At 45.2% G+C, this 20,290-nt stretch overlaps 1 protein-coding gene across 8 annotated transcripts in view; it reads right to left on the bottom strand.

Annotated features, from left to right (window-relative positions):
* The window catches only part of ASCC1 (activating signal cointegrator 1 complex subunit 1), a 45,867-nt gene that overhangs the window by 9,028 nt on the left and 16,549 nt on the right, over positions 1-20,290 (bottom strand). For 6 of the 8 annotated variants that reach the window (XR_009742264.1, XR_009742265.1, XM_061447359.1 and 3 more), the window contains 4 exons: positions 17,540-17,676; positions 15,257-15,376; positions 11,263-11,387; positions 9,318-9,397 (listed from right to left, as the gene is read on the bottom strand). Coding sequence is in view for 6 of the 8 variants with exons in the window: in XM_061447359.1 (XP_061303343.1) it covers positions 9,318-9,397; positions 11,263-11,387; positions 15,257-15,376; positions 17,540-17,676 (462 nt within the window). In the remaining 2 variants the exon portion in view is untranslated. Of the gene's footprint in view, positions 1-44; positions 757-783; positions 1,988-9,317; positions 9,398-11,262; positions 11,388-15,256; positions 15,377-17,539; positions 17,677-20,290 lie in introns of those variants that run through there. The other 2 variants (XM_061447379.1, XM_061447391.1) reach the window with 2 other exon arrangements.

Raw genomic sequence — 20,290 nt, 5'->3', positions numbered from 1 at the left:
ATGGAGAAAAATTAAGCATCATTTCTGAAGAGTGTCGACATGGAGCAATGAAACCTTTGTTTTCAGACTCTCCACACCTTCCCCTGGATATTCCTGACGGTACTCACAGCAGAGCATGACCCCAACACCCCAAACCCTTCTCGCACTATCTTACACTACATGGGAGGGGAGGGGCTCAGACAGGATCGGACCATGCGCTGTGACTTCTCCAAACGAACATCAGACTATTTTTTCAACTCATAAGGAATGACATATTTGAATTAATGCTTGTATAACACTCCCACAGCTTGGGATAGAAAACATTGCAGAAGAGCAGAAAACAACTGCTCTTCTAAATCATCTGGCTAAAGCACAACTGTGGTACCCATGACAGTCACAGCAGTGAAGGCACTGACTGACAAACTGCTGTGTTACAAAGCTGATGCCAGCATTAAGCAAAAAAGGATTGATAGAGAAAAGGTTACGGATGGCAAAAAAATATGGATGGATTAAAAAATAATAATAAAAAGATATAGAAATGTGAAAGTAACACTCAGAAACACTGATGGACTCTAAGAAGAGTCCGCTGAAGTTCAGCAACCTATCCATTGGAGCCATTCTGACTAACCTCCTTTCCTGCATGAACCACAGCCTCCAATCCTGCTTTTGGGATCCCACCTGCCTGCTTAAGGTGCCTCACTCCTGTGACCTCCCACATAGACCTGTCAGGGCCTCTCAGGTCTGAGCAGCACCTCTGTTCCTCCTTGGCAGGCTGACCTGTGAACACAGTTCAGCAATGGAAAGCTGTTGGCAAGAGGGACCTCAAGGGCCAGCCTGCCTGTGCCCCGTTTTGGCTTTATAGATTTACGCTCCCAACACCTCCCTGTTGACCACCCCAGTGGTCTAGAGAATTCTGTTATCTCCATAGCAAGAAACGTCAGAAACTGTTCCAGTTCCAAGGCTGCAGTATATGCTAGTAGACCTCCTTCTTCCTCATCCTGAGAAATGCACCAAAACCTTTTCCATTTACTATCTAAACACACCCAAACTATGACAGAAAATCCCCAAACCAAATCCCCTGGTGGCTCCCAGAAGATGAGACACAACTGGGCAGTGTGTCAAGATCTGAGAAGTTTGTTCAATTAATAGGTTTTTCCCTTCTATTTTCCACTTCCAAAATATGTTTTCTGAAGCAGTTTGGTGCCAAAAAAGAAATACCTGATTCCTGTATTATTCACTAGGGACACCACTCCATCAATGATTATCTGTCAGAGGTTTAATTGTGCTTGGAAGCTTGCCAGCTGTAATGCATGAGAAGTGTAGGAAAAGCAGGCAGACAGGCACTCATCCAGAAAGGTGGCTCTTTCCAGTGTTCCCCCCCTCTCCAGAAGCAACTGCTTCCTCTTCATGGCTTTTTAAAGGACCACTGGATGGGCATCCAACACCTTCCACTAGTGCATAGGCGTTACAGGATTAAGATGTCATGCAGAGTGGCAGGGCAAGGGTGGAAGAGAGGGCTAGGAAGGGCAGAGAGAAGGTGGTTGTCATCTGGTCCGTCATCACGGGCACACTGCCTGTGCCAAGGCCTCCAGGCATCAAGCCACAAAGCTTGGTGGGTGTATGTAAAAGATTTGTGTTGTTCTGCAAGTGCTCAGCTGGCTCTGGAGTGTCTCCATCACCAGTACAGCATCGAGTCCTTCCATCCAGACAACGCAAGCAACAGCCCTTCCCCTCTTGTTTTCTTCCAACCTCTGGCAGGTTTTAAAAGGTGGCAGCAGAGGCCCTTTCACCTCAGGAAGAAGGAAGAAGGTTTTTACCCTTAAGATGAATAAAACATGCAGACTTCAGGAGGCAGAAAATATGGTCATAAAAGTCCCAACCATCTATCTTTTGGGAGTGCAGCTGATCTGTTATCATTAGCAAAGCACTAACTCCTTTATCATTTGCATTCAGCTTGCTAATTCTGGAGTCATATATATCTGCAAGCTTTGCCACAAATCACCAAGACCTGAAATTACAGACAAGTTAGGTTAGGCATCTTAGGCTAGTACAAGCACAACACAGGATGCAAGTCTGGGGGTATCTCCTCTGTGACACAGAAAAAAGCCTTCCGATTAAACCACCAGTGCCATCCCTTGGAATGCAATAACAATATAACCATCTCTGTCTGGAAAAGTACCACCAGTGTAAGAGAAAGAAACATGTATGTAGTTCAGGGAGGAAGATCCTAGGTGTGCATGATGGGAGGTTTCTTTTTTATGTTTTTATTTTACTGAGCCAAAGTAAATGCAACGTAAATGCCAAGAAGCTTTTTGTACATTCACAAATGTCATCTCATGGGTGTTTTGCATCCATTTCATGTAGTAATCATAAAAGTGACAACCTGAAGAAAGGACCAAAAGAGTTCATTGTCTCCACTGTCCTCTCCTTCCCCAAGGCAGGTGGCGCAAATTGGTGGCAGATCCCGGACTAACATCTCCGCTCCCTCAAAACAACTGGGACCCCCATTTTTCCAGGTCCTTAGAGCAATGCTTCACTACCTTTCCCATTACAAAGATTTTCCTAACACCTAATCTCTTGCTGCAATTTAAGCCCATTATTATGTCCTCCAGAGAACCACTACTTGCCAAAGCTTTCACATGCTTAAAGAGTTTTGCCTATGAGCTATCCTCCTCCTTCCCTTTATTAGCCTCTAAACAATTCTAAGTCTTCCAGCCTCAGCTCCTAGATATTTTCTAGTCCTCTGATTATCATATTGTTGCTTTCTGGGCTCTTTGGCCCATCCATGGTGCCCCAAACTGGACAAATACTTCAGCCAGGGGCTGAGTGCTAAGTGTAGTCAGAGGTTTACTTTACAGACATTTGCCTCTTTATTTCCACAGACTGACTAGCTTGTGCTCTGAAGCAGTCCCCCATAACCCAACCCCCAGTCTGTGAGGCTGGTATTGAGGCAGTTCTCCATCCTGCACTAATGCCACTGCTCCCTCCTGGACCTGCACTTGTTCGCAGCAGCCTGTTTGTTTCTGCCTGATTTCTCAAGATTATTTGGAGCTCTGTTCCCTCCTACTAGTAAGTGCAATTTTCCTGCCTCTCCCTAGCTGGGTTTTCTCTGCAGACCTAAGAGAAGCCTGTTTCATTCATTCTGCCCATAACATCCTTCTGACCTCCATGGTTAGGAAGAGTACGAGGTTTCCAGCTGAGCTCTGCAAAAATGGAAGCAGCCGATCCTTCTTCTGATTGTTGCCATGCAAAACCTCGTATCTTCATGAAACTGGAGCAAAGCCACCTCAGCTGCCAGAGGGTGATGCAGCAGTGGGGAGGGTGACATTCTGTCTAAATTAACATCAGGCCTGGGTTTTGTAAATAAAACTATTTGGGGTCAGGTGCAGCCCTTTGTTCAGTTGAGTTCCTCTCCCTCCATGGTCCCCCTCCTTCATAAATCAAATCTAGTGGTGCTCCTGCCACTTCCACACTGCAAAACCTTCACTTTAACTCACAGTTTTGGGTCCACTCTCCCCTGCCACAAATCTATGAAAATTCATGCACTTGAGGAAATCAAACCCTAGTTGCTATGGCGAGAGTCATTCCGCAAACTAAGAAACAAATACAAGTGGGACATTTGGAGGTTACTGGATTTTTGCACATTTCTGACAAGAATAAAAAAACCCTTCAGAATATGAAAGGCTCTGCTAACTTCCCAGACCCTGCTACACCCCAAACATAAGGGATTTACAGTACTTGCTTAAGGAAATTAATAATTGAGCACTGCAATTCACCAAAGAAATCATCCCCATGGCTCCTAGCACTGCCTATTATAGCAAACGCAGGAACAGTTTTGAAGAGCTGCAGAGATGTCAGGAGGCTCGAGACACATCTGGGAATACTAGGATAAGGAGCTCCCATCAATGTGACTTACTCACTAATCTCACCAAACCACCAAGAGGAAAAGCTCACCTATAGAGGCCAGTAAATTAATTTGGACAGACCCAGGAAATTACCTGGCAGAAGGGTCACGGCACCTTTGGGATGAACTGCCTACTTTTGCTAATCACTGTGTTGATCTGGTTTGATTATTTTTTTTTTTCCCTTAATGTGCTGGATCCCTGTCTTCTGTTAAGGTGCCGCTGTAATTCAGCCCCTGCTAGCTCCACCAAGAAAAACTGTCCTCTTAAGATCAAAGAGGTGATGCTGGTGGCAGAATAGTGATCTCAAGGAAATGAAGAAGCAGGATGCCCACTGTGTGGGAATCATGATCTCCAAAGCACCTCCAAAATGGTTGAGCTGCTGAGCTGGAGGGGACTGCAGTGGTGCAGGCAGCCCTGCATGGAAGGGGCAAGAGGATTCAGAAACATTATAAACCTTGCAGCAAATACCCCCTCTTCCAGCACTCACGGTTCCTGTTAAAATTAGTCAAGACGGGTGTTGAATACCTCTGAAGAAAAAGAGGCTTCTCTCCTTTATGGCAAGGTCACCAAATGGCTCTCTCTCACAGCCGGGCAAGTCAGCATAAACCTTCTGCACTTCCTGCACTACGTACTTCTCAGCATGGCATCTCAGCCTTTCAATACCTCCAACACTGTCTCATCACTCTGCTCCAAGGCCCAAACACTCCAACAAAGATATTTTCCCTCTATTGTCTAGTCTGATTTTTCAAATGCCACTTCAGATTCCTGTTTCACCAAATGCAAATAATGTGAACATGCCTGCTTTTTTTTTTTCTTTTTCCTAAGGAGTATCATTTATAGGAAAGCATTTTCACAGCAACCCCAGTTCAATCTTTTCCCCCCCCAAGACCATACAAATGTCAATCTCCAGTCTCATCTGCTCAACTGTCACATCCTCCCATCCTACTGTTGCTCTAATTGCACACTGCTGAGCCCCTTCATTTGTTTCAACATCCCTCGATAATGGCAGGATCAGAACTGAAGGCAAAAATCCTCTCATCTGCAAAGCAGCATTACAGACTTTCATTTTTGCTTTTGATTCTTCTGTATAACGAGGCAAGGAAAGCACTGGCTTATTTCTGATATAGTGATGTTGCACTACAATCTCTTATTCAGTCTGTTCTCACCCCAGTGGATTTTTGTTCAGTATTTTTAACTCTAAACTTTCCAAGCAGCCACCTCCTGTTAGGTACTTGTTCCAGCTGCCAGTCATACTTAGGATATATACCTTTATCATCTTGCTAAGGATAATAGAATGTTCTTACCCTTTCCAAACACTGAGCAGTCTTGATTGTCTCCTAATGCCAGTTCTCTGTCCCTTTGATTTCACCTGAGCTTAAAAGTACACCAGAAAAAGACTCTGTCTCCTTAAATTCACTAATGAAAGTTACACAGAAAAGGCCTGGGTACCAATGGCTACAGAGCACCAGAAGCACTCCTCAACTGCAAGTGATGTTGGTAATGGTGGCTCTACAAAGGGGAGATGTTAATTTCTTTAGTGCTTGGTGGGTTTGGAGCATTTTGAAGGATTAGGGGATTTATCCATGACAAGATGAACTACTGCATACCACAGGCACTTCACTATTCTTACCCAGCAAGACAGAAATGATAACACAGAACACTACCAGATTTCTCTGCTATGATCGGCTCTTCAGCAGCCCTGCACTATCCCCCTGCTCCAAGTGAAAGCACATACAATCCCATAACTTAATACCCCATATGCAGTCTCAAAAGAGAAGAAACCTCATCGAATTATGGCTTGTCTGACCTAGAAGCCCTCCCAAGCAGTACTGAGAGGTATTCCCAAGAAGTACTCCCAAGAGTCCAGCTGCTCTGCTCCTGCTGCTGGAACAGGGTATTGCAGCATTGGTGTCATTGCCTTGACTGATCCAGTTCCCAGTCTTGCATCCTAGCTTAAAGTCTCCCCTAATGCCCTAAGACATAAGATGTGCAGCTTTCTGCTGTTGTGCCTCAGTAGCTGTTCCTTCAATATTTAATCTTGTAAGCTGCTAATGCACAGATCTGTGCTAAGTTGCAGGGTTCATCTTCTGTACTCAAAATCTGTTTCCTTCTTGTTTGAATGTGGCAAAGGCCGCTCTTATTCCTCAGACCTCTAGTCAAAAATCATTCAATTTTAACCCGTGAGAGTCCAGGTGGTTTTCTCCATACTGTAAGCCCTCCTTGCTTTTTAAAGTACAACAGAAAATGTGGGACAGGCGGTACCTTCACAACGTTTGCATTTTTATTTATTCACTGCAAGCCTTAGTTTTTTTCACTAAGCAAAATAAATAAAAGCCCAGAGGCAGCCAAGTCTCATCTCCGGAGATGCAGGCAGCTGCCCCAGCCACCTCTGTGCCGGCGCTGTGCCACTTGGCCAGCTGCAGCGCAGGGCACACAGCCACTGTCTGGGACATAGGAGGAGGCAAGGCAGAAGGGCTGCCAAATCAGCATCCCTCTGAGGCCCAGCTGCCTGCCCAGCCTCACCCTGCTCTCATGGGATGGAGCTGCTGCTGTCTTTCAACTGTGAATTGCTGCCCCTTCCCTCCACTCTCCAAGAGATGAGCCACTTTCTCTTGACCAGAGATAGATTTTGGTACGTGACTCTTGTCCAAAGGAGTCGATCAGCTAGCCAACTGACCACCCTAAAAGAAATACATAGTGCTCCATATGATGTGGTGCATAAAGCATAACCAGCTTCTTGGGACTAGATTAGACAAGCACAAAGCTAAAGTGTCTAGCACTTTAAGACACAAATCACTCAGCTGTTGGGTCACAATCCCTTGGGCTTTCAGCACCAGCTAGGCCAGGGAGCCTTTCTCATGGATATTCTTCAAGACAGAAGTAACTAAAATGCCCGAATGCAACTCAACCTACAGGATCTATTTTCTGAGCAGTGTGGGAAAATACTGGCCTGCACAGCCATTTATTAGCTCAAAGAGGAGTGTACGTTTAACTCTGCAGAATGGGTAGAACAAAGGATTATTAAATGAAATTCTGATTAGTTCAGCTGAAAGCAAAATACCAGCTGGAGCCTGGGGTAAGGCAGGCATGCTATCAGCAAACATGTGCCGCCAGTGCATCTGCACACACACACCAGACTGGGGAGCCTCAGACGGGAACAGCAGAACCAAGGCTTCTCCATCATGGTCCATGCTCTGATAGCTCAGGTCCTGTTCTCCTCTAGGCAAAGCCTTTGGCACAGCAGTGCTAGTCATAGTGCTGCATAATGGGAAAGAGAATGACAAAATCCAAGTTTTCCAACTTCATGCCCTCCTATCAGTAACCGCGTTTTGTGGGCTTTCCAATTGGGAACACAGCCACTCAACATAGTTATCACAGAGTCACTCTGCCTGGAAACACAGGCATGGCACATGGCTCTACCTATAAGGGGATGGTGCCCACAAGCCACCCTGCCTAACTGCAGCCATATTCATTAACAGCCTATCGTTTAGATCCTATTGCAAAAGTTAATGAAGACACTTTACGAGAGGGCAGCCTCCCTGAGATGAAGATAAATAATGTATATAAAAGAGGGCTGGGAGGGAACTGGCACATCCTTGCAAGGTCATGCTAGAATGCATCAGTGGCTGGCTGAGGCTGGACTCCTCCGGTAAGAAGCCTGGAGCTATTTATGACTCATGTAATTAATTAATGCCAACGGGCGTTCTGCTGCAGGCACGTGGGAGACCAAAGGGAAATATGAAGGGAGCAGGTTAGGAAATGTAATGGAGGTGGGGGAGAAGGATGACATTTCTTGTAGCAAGACATGCTTTGAAGTAATTATCAACAGTCTAAACAGCCAGCAGCTCTTTTGGCAACATCAGTACAAAATCAATTAGGAGCTCTAAAAATGCATTGGCTCATATTTCAGGGAGCATTGAGAATAAGAAGTAGCCATCTGAGGCAGGGCAGCTGCATTTCTAAGCACCACATACTACAAGACCCACGGATCCTCAGACCCCGCAGTGCAGCCCACAAATGGTGTGACCAGTAGAGGGAGTATCATTAATGCTTTCCCAATCATAAATGGATATGACAAGCATTAAGAAAGTCCGACAGTTTGATCTTATGTGTCTCTAAGTCTGAGGACAGGTTTAACAAAAGGAAGAGAAAGAACTAAAGGGCCAAGCTAAATGTGAGTGTAAGCCTTGAAAGCTGAGTCCCTGCAGGCACTCTGGGCTTCTGACATACACCCTCCCCTTCGGGAGCCAGCTTTCTGCCACCAGGAGCTAATCAAAACTCATAGAATACATTAAGAAAGGGACCACCTCTGTGGCTTTCCTGCTTCAGTTTGCAATACTGCAGTCTTACACTGAACACTCAACATGTGGTGACGCTGAGTCATGACACTGCTTGCACAAACTGTTTGAGGACAATGAGAGCTTAACCTAATTTTGTCCCTTTGTTTGTCCTCTGCACAGAGGAGATCAATCAGTTCCACTCCCTGCCTTCACATCCCCATGCATTCAGTGCCTAATACATTATACAGCAAAACTGTAAACCAAATAAAGTGCACTCTTTTCCTCCTCTGGTGCCCTAAAGTCCTTCTGGGTTGTCCAACTCCCACTCAGGCTGCATCCTCTCTCATATCTCTGTTGCCAGAATATTGGTTCCCAAATGTATTCATGCATTGTCCAGTCTCCCTCTTATCATAGCTGCCTGCAACAAACCCCCTCACACAATGAGGACTGCAAATCTGCTTACAGCCCAGCATTGTTTTCCATTTTCTACTCCACTGTACTTCTCTTCTCTCTGGACTCTTGCAGGGGCCAAGCAGCACAGCATCAGTCTGCCACTGCCATCTGGATGGGCAGCAGAGGCTGCCTGAAGTCTCAACCATGGCTAGCAAAGCCTGGGAGGCTGCAGGATGCTCCCCTTTGAGCCTGACCCACCTCTGACCACTGGCAAAGCTGGTGGGACTCCCTACTGCTATCTGCTATTTTTCTGGAGCAAAACCATGCAAATCCATAGTGCAAATCAAAGAAAACAAAACAAAACAAAACAGAGTAAGTGAAATGACAGTCGGTTTTAGTTTCATAAATATATGAGTAGAACAAGAGTAACAAAGTTCTCCTTTCTGGTGGGGTGAGAATTGACATGAGCCTGAGTCTCCAGGCTAAAACATGAGTGAAGTAAATGACAACACGAACAACCAGTTAGCATTTGTGTTACCTACACCTGATCTGAGCCTCACCAGCTTTAAGAACACCCCTGTTAAATACTGTAATGCTCCCAATTAGGAGTGATCTGGATTGTTTATTTTCAAAACAGATTTCTCCCAGCAGTGAGATCTCATAAACCTAAGACAAAAGCAGTCTTGAAGAGGTGTTTCAACCTCTTTTGGCTACACAATATCCACAGCTGGCTTGAATTCCCTAATTGTTTCATACTGACCTTGAGGATATTTCGGCCATTAAATGACTCTCGCTCCTTGAAAGATGATTTACCAGTCATTGTATTGTTTCGCTCTTCAGCTGTAAAGAGAAAAGCAACCACCAGAATGAGCTTCAGATGGGAAAATTGTGTGTGCTGTACTTCAATCCCCACTCTCTCCCTCCCCAAAGTCAGCTGCCAGCTAATAGACCATCTTTGCCCAGTTCTTACTGAAAAAAAAAACACTTCCACTTTGATTTTAAAGAGAACAAGGCTGAATACACAAGAATTGGTACCTTTGTAGGGATCACCTATATTACCTGGAGGAAAGACCCTAAATCACAGCTACTGCTAGGGCGATTCTGTAGGGCTGATGGCTCAGTGCAACACATCTGCTTCTCTCTGGCTGATTTTAATCCCACATCCTGCCAGGGTGAGAGTCAGCATGATGAGTGCTTGCCTCACCTGGAACAGCACCAAATACCAGACTGAGCATGCAAGCAGAATGTCAGGCGCAACCCGGACAGCACCTCTACAAATCTCTGCTGCCTGCTTGCTCTGGGAAGCACATACATGTGGTGTGTGTGCTTCTGCAGGGTGGGCACGCAGCCACACACAGACATTAAGAATAGCAACCTAGGCCTATAGCAACTGCCAAATGCCTACGTCTTAGATCCATTTCCCCACAGCATGTCTGGATTTTTATATAATCCCTAAGTATATGATTTTTTCTTTCAACAGGACCTCTGCCTCAGTCAGTGAATATATGCAGTATTTCTTTTTCATCTCCAGCATTAACTATGAAGTCCACTCACATCTAGCATGCTACTCAAATCCTGTATTGAATATAAAACAACTTCTGTGTAATGCTCTCACCATTGTGTCTGAATGCTTCACATGCCTCATGGGGTTGTTCAGAATATAGACTCATAATGCCCGATGCAGCTGCCCATGTGCTTCCCCTAACAGACACATAAGCACTTTGGGCTCATCATCAGTTTTCAGGGCTCAATTTGAGAGCTAAGCCCCATCTCATCTTTCAGGGTTTCTACTACCTGAATATGATTACCTGACTTCAGTAGCAGTCATCCCCAAAGTCAGCTGCTGGATGTCCAGAAAACCACAACTGGTTTAATAAACCATCTGCTCTTATCGCTGTCCATTCAGAGGCTCAGAGAGTCAGTAACTAAAGAATACCTGACATAGCCTAGTGACATTGCAGAGACCACTGCACCAGAGAAAGCTATAAAAAGCTTTAGCGAAATGCTGTTAAGGCTTGCAAACCGCACACCAGTGCCAGAGCACATGCATGTTTGCAAATGGAGAACAGGGCTGTAATATACTGCCCCTCCCCAAAAGCAATGCATCTGAGGCTGCTGCATCAAGCAATGCAGTAAGAAAGATGCTACAGACTGCTAGAGCAGACAATCTTTTGGCAGAGACAGCAGACACTACACACTCAATAATACCTTATATTCAGCCTCATAACCATTTGAATCTGATTTAATGAGAAGGACACTGGAATCACATTCCTAAACCAATGGGCAATCTAACTTGACCAATGAGGATCACATTTTTTTCTTGTTTAAAAGTCAGCATAGCACATCGATTTGTTACTGAATGTCAGTTTAACATTAGGACACAGAGAGCCCAAAACCTCACATTTTACTTGAGTGCATTCCTCCCTAGCCCAGATTTTATGAGGGCTACTTGCAACAGGTTTTTCAAAGCTATGACGAAGATCCAGAAAATGCTCAAAGCATGCCTGCCTTCTCCAGCTCTACAGATTGCTTTTTGATTTTCCTCTGGGTTTTATCTACTGACATCCCCCCACAGCCTTGTACGTATTCTTGAGATTAAGAAAAATCACAAAATTAAAAGAGCAAACATAAAAGCCAGGAAAAGCATTTCCTGACCAGTGGGACTACTTTAAATGCACTTATCAGTAAGGATGAGGGATACCCACCACTTGGATCTTTCCTGAAGAGAGTGTTCATGACTGTAGCATGCAGTTTCACCCTATCCCACTCTTTAAGCATCAAGCCGGAGGCCACAAACCGCTCCACCAGTTGATCAGCAATCACCTGCAATCTGGGAATGCAAAAAAAGGAAGAACAAAGCCACATAAACCAAGGAGAAACCCTTGAGTCATCAGCTTTCCACTTTTCAGCCAGGGAGGACAGCATGTGTGAAATGAAGTCTGCACACACACACAGGGAAAGGGAGCTAGTCTCTGATGGAAAGTGAACAGAGCCATCAAGGATTCAGTTCTAATGCAGAAAGTTCTGGCTGCTTTGCAAAGCTTCCTCAGTGATTACTTCTGCTACACATATTCCAGGAAGAAGGGAAGATTCAGCACAGCAGAGAGCTTGTTCTCTGTGACAGATGTTATTTGGACTTGAAAGGAGCATCTTCCCACTGCCAAGAAACACAATGTACCTACCCTTGCAAATGCTAAAATCTGCAGACCCCCGGGAGGGGTTTGGGCACCTTGACTCTTGGAGGATGTGCTCTGCCCAAGGACTGTGATCTGTCCAGTGCATTGGGCTGGAGCTCAGACATTCTCTGGCCCACATAAGCAACCCAGTCACTGGGCTTAATTTCTGGGAGAGTCCAGAATGTGATGACAGAAGGCACAAACCCAGACAGCACATCATGGTGAATGCTCCAGCTTTGGAGCTACTGAGCAAGCAGAATCACAGGATTTATTGCCACCTACTTGTCTGGCCTTGGTCAGGGATGAAGTGGCCGTGGCCGCAGGGACCTGCAAGCAAACCTGTCCTAAAATAGCCACCAGGAACAGGCAAGTGATCAGAGCAATGTGCTCTCATGTCCTACGTCTAAAGAGCTGAAGGAATTTCCAGGCTGCTGCTGTCCCCAGCAAAATTTCTGCAGTGCTTCAGCCTTTCCAAAAGCAGCAAGGATGTGGCAGAACAAGAGCAGCCCCCAAAACAGGGGAAGAAGGTATTACTCTATGCAGAAGAATTTGGGCTTCTCTCACCATGTCCAAGGAACTAGACAGCTTTCTGCTCCACCAGGTCTCATCACATTGGCATCTCAGCAGTAGCATGAGAGGCAGAGTGTGGCCTCTTTGAAGCTGGCCCCCAGAGCCTGGGCTGCCATGCTCTGGAAGCCAGTCCTACTCCACCACTGGTTTTGGACTGCTCCTCAGAGGCCAGCCCCCATGTGACAATTTCAAGACTCTCAAACTACCAATTGTCATGGTTTTCTACCATTTTCTGACTTTCCTTCAGTGATTTTTAAAATTAGCAATGACAAAGATTAAATGAATATAATTACAGACAATACTAAAACAAATTAACAGAGAATAGCTCAAGTGGAAATGGTGCTTTATTATGTTATAAAGTTAATCAAAGAAATAAAACAAATTAGAATGAATTATAATGGAAATTATTTGCCATGTGAGAGGCATCAGAGCATGATCCCTCTCTCAGTCTAAGCCATTATATGTGCAGAAGGGCTTGCCAACCCCTAATTCTGTCTGCAGTTATGCAAGCTAAGTCAGGGTAAATCAAATCTCCTGCTTTATAGCTTAAGCTGATCAAGATCATTCAAAGATCAGGAAGGAACTCCACCCCTCAGCCATGCCAGGAACTACACAGAGCTAGCAAGACGCCTTGCATGAGACAGGAAGGCACACACCTCTCTTAAATGCAGACCACAGCAGTCTGAGCCAGCACAGCAAGTCACGTGGCTGCTATTCTCCTTAGTAGTGGTCTTGCAGCTGAGAATCTGTGCTTTCTACCTAATTTCCCCATTTCCCTAGGTAGAGCATAGCAGGTTTTAGCAGGCAAGAGGTGCATGGAGCTGCTCAGCAAGGATCCATCTAGCAGGCCAGAAAACAAAGCAGTTTTCTTGAGGGATCACCATTTGTCCCCTCTTTATAGTCATCGTTTGCCCAATACAGTTTGCTGGAATCCCAAAGGAAGCAGAAGAACCTTACGCTGCTCTCCTACAACAGAAAATATCTTCTTTTCCCTCTGCAAAGCTAAATGCTTACTGGATGCTTGATAACAGTTAAGGAAATACACTAGGGGAGAAGTGCCAGATTAATTAGCTTGCAGATGAGGGTGGGACAGGCCTGGGCCAAAGATAAAAATTTAAAATCACTTGGCCTCTCTGAGCACACTGCTATGCAAAAAGCAAAATTGGTGTTGTGGAAGAGAAGTCTAGCAGCTTGCAGGTGCCATGCAAACCAGATGTGGATTTGGTCAAAACCTCAGCTAATAGATCTTTGTGAAAGATAGAGGAGACATCAGCCCTTTCCTGGGGCTGGGGGCAGGGGGGTAGCTTTCAATTTCAAGGCGAGATGGATTTAAATAGGTTATTTCTCTCCTCTGCCAAAAGCACCTCTGCAACCCCTAATGCACGTCATCGCATTCTCTTAGCATTATGGGATGCTAATTATTCATTATGGGCTACATGGAGTCTCAGCAAAACAGATATGGCTGGCATCTGAAGCAGACAAGACCACAGTGCTACTGCCAACAATCCAAGCTGTCTCCAGACACCAGCAGACATCACTGTCCACTTTAGGCCCAATTTACGCTCTACAGGATTTCTCTAGCAGCTCCTCAGGTCATAGACTTATTTTCACATGCAAGCAGACTCACAAACACTGCACCTCAGACTACCTGGAGCATGGTGACTCATGAGAAAAGAGGCCCATACCTCAGCTCTCAGAGCTGACACTTAGGATACTTTCTATAACATATCCACTGAAGGGCACGTTGGTCATTCAATGGTCAATGCCTCTGTCTCATCTTTCTGAGTGCTTCTGCTTTCTCCCTGCACTTCTGTCTCCTGGCTGCTCTATAGCTTGTCCTGGTTCTCCACCTGCCCCATTTGTTTTACCTCACCTCTTTCAGGGCAGTACAGACTTCGAAGTGGAAGAGCCAAGAAGAGGAAAAGATTTCAATTTCTACTGCCTCCCACCAATTCTTACATTTTCATTTTCCCACCCATTTCCTTATCCCACTTCCGATCTCTTACTTCAACACAGACTCCAAAGTGCAGTTTTAAGCAGGGGCCCCCTCTTGTCTCCTTAGCCCTCGGGGAAAGGAGATGCTAGAACATGTCCCTTTTCCCCTGAGCCAGTGCTTGCTCACAGCCTCCCTCCTCCAGCTGCACTGCTCCGTACTCCTCTGCTCGCTCCTGCTGTCTTCTAGCAACAAGAACAAAAGGGCAGCACTGCCAGAAAAAAGAGAAGGCTAAGGCTCAGAGAGAGAAGGCTAAAGCTCTTTTGGCTATTTCCCTACCCTCTTTCTCATCTACCTCACAGCTGGCAGCACAGAATACAACAGCTCGTGTTTCCCCAGTCTTCCAGAGAACACTAGCAGAAAAGATGGTGCTGCCACTGGTGACATACTTGTAAAAAATGAGATTGAGGAAGGTTGTTTAGATACCGCCACATCCCAGGCGCTGCTGTTTGTAAAGTTAAAACCATCAGCCACAGTGGCAAACAACATAAACACATGACTGACACCAATCAGGCATAAAGATTTTACATCAGTAGCTCAGAAGACAGATTCCAGGCTACTTACAGATACAAAAATCAACTCTGTAACCAAGTCGTGCTTCACTGAGGACCTTCTGATATAACTGGGTTTTAAGAATAATTAAGTGTTGCAGAATACACCAGGCTGTCCAGATTAATCTGGACTGCAGTTTGGGAACAGCAGACATCAAGTTGTCCTGCCTTCTAAGTCATCTCAGGAGTATCTCCTTGGCCATCTTATCACCTCATGAGCCATGACACCATCATTCAACCTGTCAGACTGCTACAGAAACAAATGACATCTTTCAGCTTCACCACCAGTGACTGATTTAAAGAGCAAACACATCAGTGCCTTAACCGGTTTAGGAAGCAAGAATGACTTCATCTTCCCGACTACCAGCCCAAGAAGGAGGAAAGACAGAAAGAAGCATGAGGAACTCACCTGTCCGAGCCATCCTTCATGTGGACTTTGGCATAAAGGACGTCTGTCATGGCAGGGTCATCGTTCATGTACTCCACTCCTACCACTTCCACAGTCAAGGGCTTGCCTCCAGCAATTTGGCTAAAATGCGACAAATCCGTGATGTTAAAAACCAAAACATCACACACGCTTTTGAAATATGATGCACACACCAAGTATTTGTTTTTACTAGGAGAATGATACAAAATATATTTTTTGCTATAGTTAAATAAATTTGAGGTTAAGTGGGACTTAAATGTTATACAGACCCCATGCGGCAGTGAGGTCCAGCAAGGTGTTTTTCTCTTTTCCAAATCACTGAAAAAAAAACCACAAACACAACACACACAAAAAAGGCTCCCTAACTTCTAAAGCTTGAAAGGCTACAGGTGCTATTGTCTCACCATCACAAGAAATACTGTAGAAACACTTGAATTCATACATTCAGTGTTTTAGACACACATTAAGTCAACTTGTCAGTATTCACAGGCCACCTCAGTGCAGAGATCTCCATTTACATTTCAGAAAACCCATCAGCAGTTAAATGGTACAAGTTCTCATTCCAGAGAAGCTCCTGCCTTCCCCATGAAGAGAGTGATTGTGATAGTGACACAAAGTCTCCAGCTTGTTGATTTTCACTGGAAAATGTACTCAATACAGAATGCAGTTTTAAGTACATCTCAACATCCACTTACAAATGCCGGAAGTAAATGGAGCTCCAGCTACTCTTGCAGAAAAGCTAAACTGAAAATGCATGCAGGATATAATACACACTCCCACACCTGCAAACACACTGTGAAGTCTATCTTGCTTCCAAACATGCTGCGTCCCTGCCTTTACCACCAGAACATCACAGGGAGGTAGGGAGCTGCAGTAAAAGCTCCTTGTAAGTAAGTGTCGACGTCTCTAATACTGAGGTCTCAGTACAGGGAGTGTATGGACAGGCAGAAGCAATAAACAGGAGTTAACAACGTGAGCATGACTTTGCTGTAACCTTGCTCATTTCTATTCAGCTTGCCCAAGAGACTGCCTTTGAGATTTTCTGAAAAGCTTCCCTGGTGCAATAAGGAGATTGTGATTTCCCCTTCCAGTATGTGTACTGGGAGGAAAAGAGCATAAGTGTATTGTCCTGCACATCAAAACCAGAGCACTAAAGGCCACGTATTATACAAAGAGTCAAAGAGTGCACATCCATGTTCACATAGTGCTGCCTGCATTTAGAAAAGTAAATAAATGCTAATAAAGGTTTATATGGGAGGAAGAGAGCCTAAGTTAATTTTCAAAACATATTTCTTTGGGTGTGGCAGTGGAAATAACCTAAGGGTTACATTCAAGTGTTGATTCCCCTCCACTAAAGAGAATGGAGAATAAAGATTTTCTCTGCCTCAGTTCAACCCACTTACAAGGAAGCTGGTGTCTTCCAAGTACTGTGGGCAGAGCCTTCCCCTGGAAACACACTTGCATTTCTGTTCAATACCTGAACTGGAGCTGTTGTTTTAAAGGCAGAGGTATGAATTTTGGCCATGCATTAATTCGCACAGGTATTAGCTGGCACAGCATGGCTAACTCTTCACACACCAAGGCAATAAATAAACAAATAGCAAGGATCTGTGCTCTATGTGCAAAGGTGTTGCAGAATCCCTCAGGCCATCTCCAATTTCTAAGCTAAACAGAGATAAGCTAATTACAGTGTCATTCAACCACGTTTACAGTTAAAGCCCTAACATTGGCAGCTCAGTGTTAACAGGCTTTGAGAAAGCCTCAGTCCTGGAGCAGCACTGAATGCTTCAGACTGATTACTTGCATGGCTTATGCTGGCTTCCCTGCACACAGCTCCCTGTATCAAGAAATGCATGTCAAGGACACCTCAGCATCTGCTCTTAGGCAGGAGGGAAGCATCATGCCAGAGCTCACTGCAGGCAAGATGCAAAGGTAATGCAGCTCGTCTCTCCCTCTGCAGCAGGTAAAGGACAACAGCAAAAATTGCTCAGAAAAAATTAACAGGGAAACATGTGAGAAAAAGAAATGCGAAGAGAAGGCCTTATGCTGAGGGCCTGAGCTGAGCTGCAAGGTGCTATTAAACTCTTTGTGACTGCTTGGTGATTTCTACTGCTCCCATTTGAAATGTTTTAGCCTTTTTCTAGACTTCTAGAGTTGAGATAGGCTATTGAGCAGCTTATCTCTTTGCTGTCCCTTGTCAAAGACAGCCTGCTGCTTTCCCCCCACTCAAGTACTTGGTGATGACAAGCCTTTTTTATCACTTACTCCACAAAGTCCTCTTTGCATTGCTGTAGGAGGTCACATGCTTTCTGGATCTCTTGTTCATTCAGAAGTACCAGCGTCCCAAGAGTCAGATGAAGCTTAGAAGGGTTCTGGAACAGGCTGCTGCTGACCCCGTGATCCTATAAATCAGTCCATATATATAGGTGTCTTATCATACACGCACACACCTTCCATCAGGGGGAAAAATACTACAGACAACAGGTACCAAGCCATTAGCACCAAACCTTTTATCTCTGCATCACTGGTCGGGTTGGTAGTGGCTCAAAGTTGAAATGAGAAACAAAATTTCACAGGCTTTGTGAGCCAGTAAGCTCAGGCTGGCAGGTAAGTGCAGCCCCCCACCACACACACACTCCCTGCCTGCCTTTTCATCAGAGCTGCTGAACAGCAGCCTGGAAGCTCGTTATGACAGGCTCTAACTCAGGGCCCAGAACAGCAGCACTTGCTCATATGGGGTTTCGAGAGGAGACTTCCACAGCTGTCAAAGTGGCAGCTGCCATCAGCAGTGAACTCAACACAAGTCAGCACAGATTTAAAACTTGAGTTAAGCTCATTTTTTGTGCAATAAAGCTGGAACCAGCTGTAGTGACAAGCTCTAAATGGTCTCTAAATCCTGTCTAAACACAGGTTGCACCTCACAACACAAGCACAGCTAATACCAGCTCTGATAATTACATTTTTCTTGTTCCCATGTGCCCTATAGTTTGCTGAGATGAATTAAATTTAAATTCCCTTTATAAGAAGTGCTACGTGTTGTTGCTGGGGAAGAACTGTTCCCAGGTGGAGCAGTGGTTACATTCAGCTTTAAGAGACATGCTCTTTTGTTCTAGGATGTTTATAAAAATACCTGGAGGATGGTTAACACACCCATATTAAAACAATTATTTCCACTTAGTGGCCATTTCCCATCAGTGCATTAAATAAACTCCACTTTTAACTCCAGGTGAAGCTAACTTGCCAGGCCACTGAAGCCCTTCTTTGTCTGATAAAAGTCCACTGACTGAGAAGGACAGCTTTGAAGTTTCTAGTTGTGCTTCAGTTTGAAATAAAACCTTTCAGATGTTTAAACACTGCCGTATCTCAACCCATCAGAGTTTAATGCCCCACATGTTGCTTGGTATTTTTCATGTTTAATGACAACATCTATATCCTTCTTTACAGCTGTGCTTGTGGGCTGAACTAGAAACAAGCCAGCCTGCAAGAGAGAGGTCTGGGTCTTGCCCCAGCCGTCACAGACTGGCAAACTATGGTGGTCCCCAGAAGAGGGAGAGCATGTACATGCCTTCCACAGCTGCTAATTACTGCTGACTGAAACCCCAAATCATACCATGCTAGTAGTGGCAAAGGATGTTGCAAACCTCAGCACTGTGCAGCAGCATGACACAAGCAGAGACTATGTCAGGCACATTAGGAGCAGAAGAAGGAGGGACAGCTCCTTCTCACTTCTCCCCACCTTCCCCTCTCTGTGGTAAAAGCCTTGCGGCTTCCTTTAATTCATCCTGCTGTTAGTTAACATGCATGACAGGACATGATTCCTCTCCATCAGCCTTTTTTTCTCCAATGGTATCCATAGCCAGAGAATATTTGGCCCATCTCAAAACAATAGCTTGGGTAACAGAAACTGGGAGAAAGTTCGATTTATCCTTGCCAAGGATAATCAGACAGTGTCACTCCCACAGTGTGCACAGATGATGTACAGTAATGAGAAAGTAGTCCACAGGTCAGAAAGCAAAAGTCCTACCCTCATTTTCTGCCCCAGCATGATCTGTACTGCAAATATCAACCTGTCCCAAAAGCAGCATTTTCCCCTGAGCTTTCCAGCACCCGAGTGTGGGCTGATAGCTGACAAATTGACGGCATGTCATCTCCACATGCCACGCTACCACTGCTAGGAAGATCAGCAGGGAAGAGCAGTACACAGTGAGCAGACCAAGATCTAGATAATATTGGTTTACCCCCTAGTATTTCAGACAGCTCCTAAAAACCTGCTTACAGCCCTACTCTTTCACAGGCCAGCAGATCCCACTTCTCCCACACATAAAATAGATGCTATGTCAGATGTAGCTCTCCGTGGAACAGGCAATGTTTCTGCAGGCATCTGAGAAGCCCTTCATGGCTGGATGCTGCTCAGCAAGATGCAAGAAAGCTTGAACCCACTTATTCAAATCCCAGATGATGATATGCTATCAACAACCACTGCGTTGCCTTATGGGAAGCTGCCCTGTCCAGTGGTATCAGTCCTCTGCAACCTGACCAACAGCGCCAGACAACAGCAACGCAGAGCCTAGAAATATATTTTCATAACTCCTGTTAAGGAAAATCACATCCTCCCCCAGGAAGAACAAGACCAAGAGATGTGATCCTGTCAATGTTGTGATTTATGGACATCTTCCAAATACTTAAGGAACCCTTTCAAGGTAACCTACAACCACAAAAGCAGGAGTGAGGAGTGAGATTCACCATCAGAGATGGACAGAGATCCGCTGGCATCTAAGACATGCTCTCCAAGTGCCCCTAGGTGACAAGTTCCTCTTTCACCAGTTTCCTCCCCCATACAATGGAAGGTGGGCACTCCTCATAGCACAAGTCAGTGGCTTGTGACAAGCAGTGGCTTCCTGCCTTAATGAAAGCAGAGCACGAGATCAGGGGAGGGGAGGTGTCACAGCAGAGAATCCCCGTATTCTACAGGGGAACCTGAAAGCAGCATATTTGAGGGTACTCGCTGGCAGATAC

This window comes from Pezoporus flaviventris, unplaced genomic scaffold (assembly GCF_033815535.1).
Source record: "Pezoporus flaviventris isolate CSIRO_AGI_PZ_B2104156 unplaced genomic scaffold, CSIRO_AGI_Pfla_v1 ptg000001l, whole genome shotgun sequence".
In the NCBI taxonomy this organism is placed as follows: domain Eukaryota; kingdom Metazoa; phylum Chordata; class Aves; order Psittaciformes; family Psittacidae; genus Pezoporus; species Pezoporus flaviventris.
This window is presented reverse-complemented; position numbering and strand designations above follow the sequence as displayed.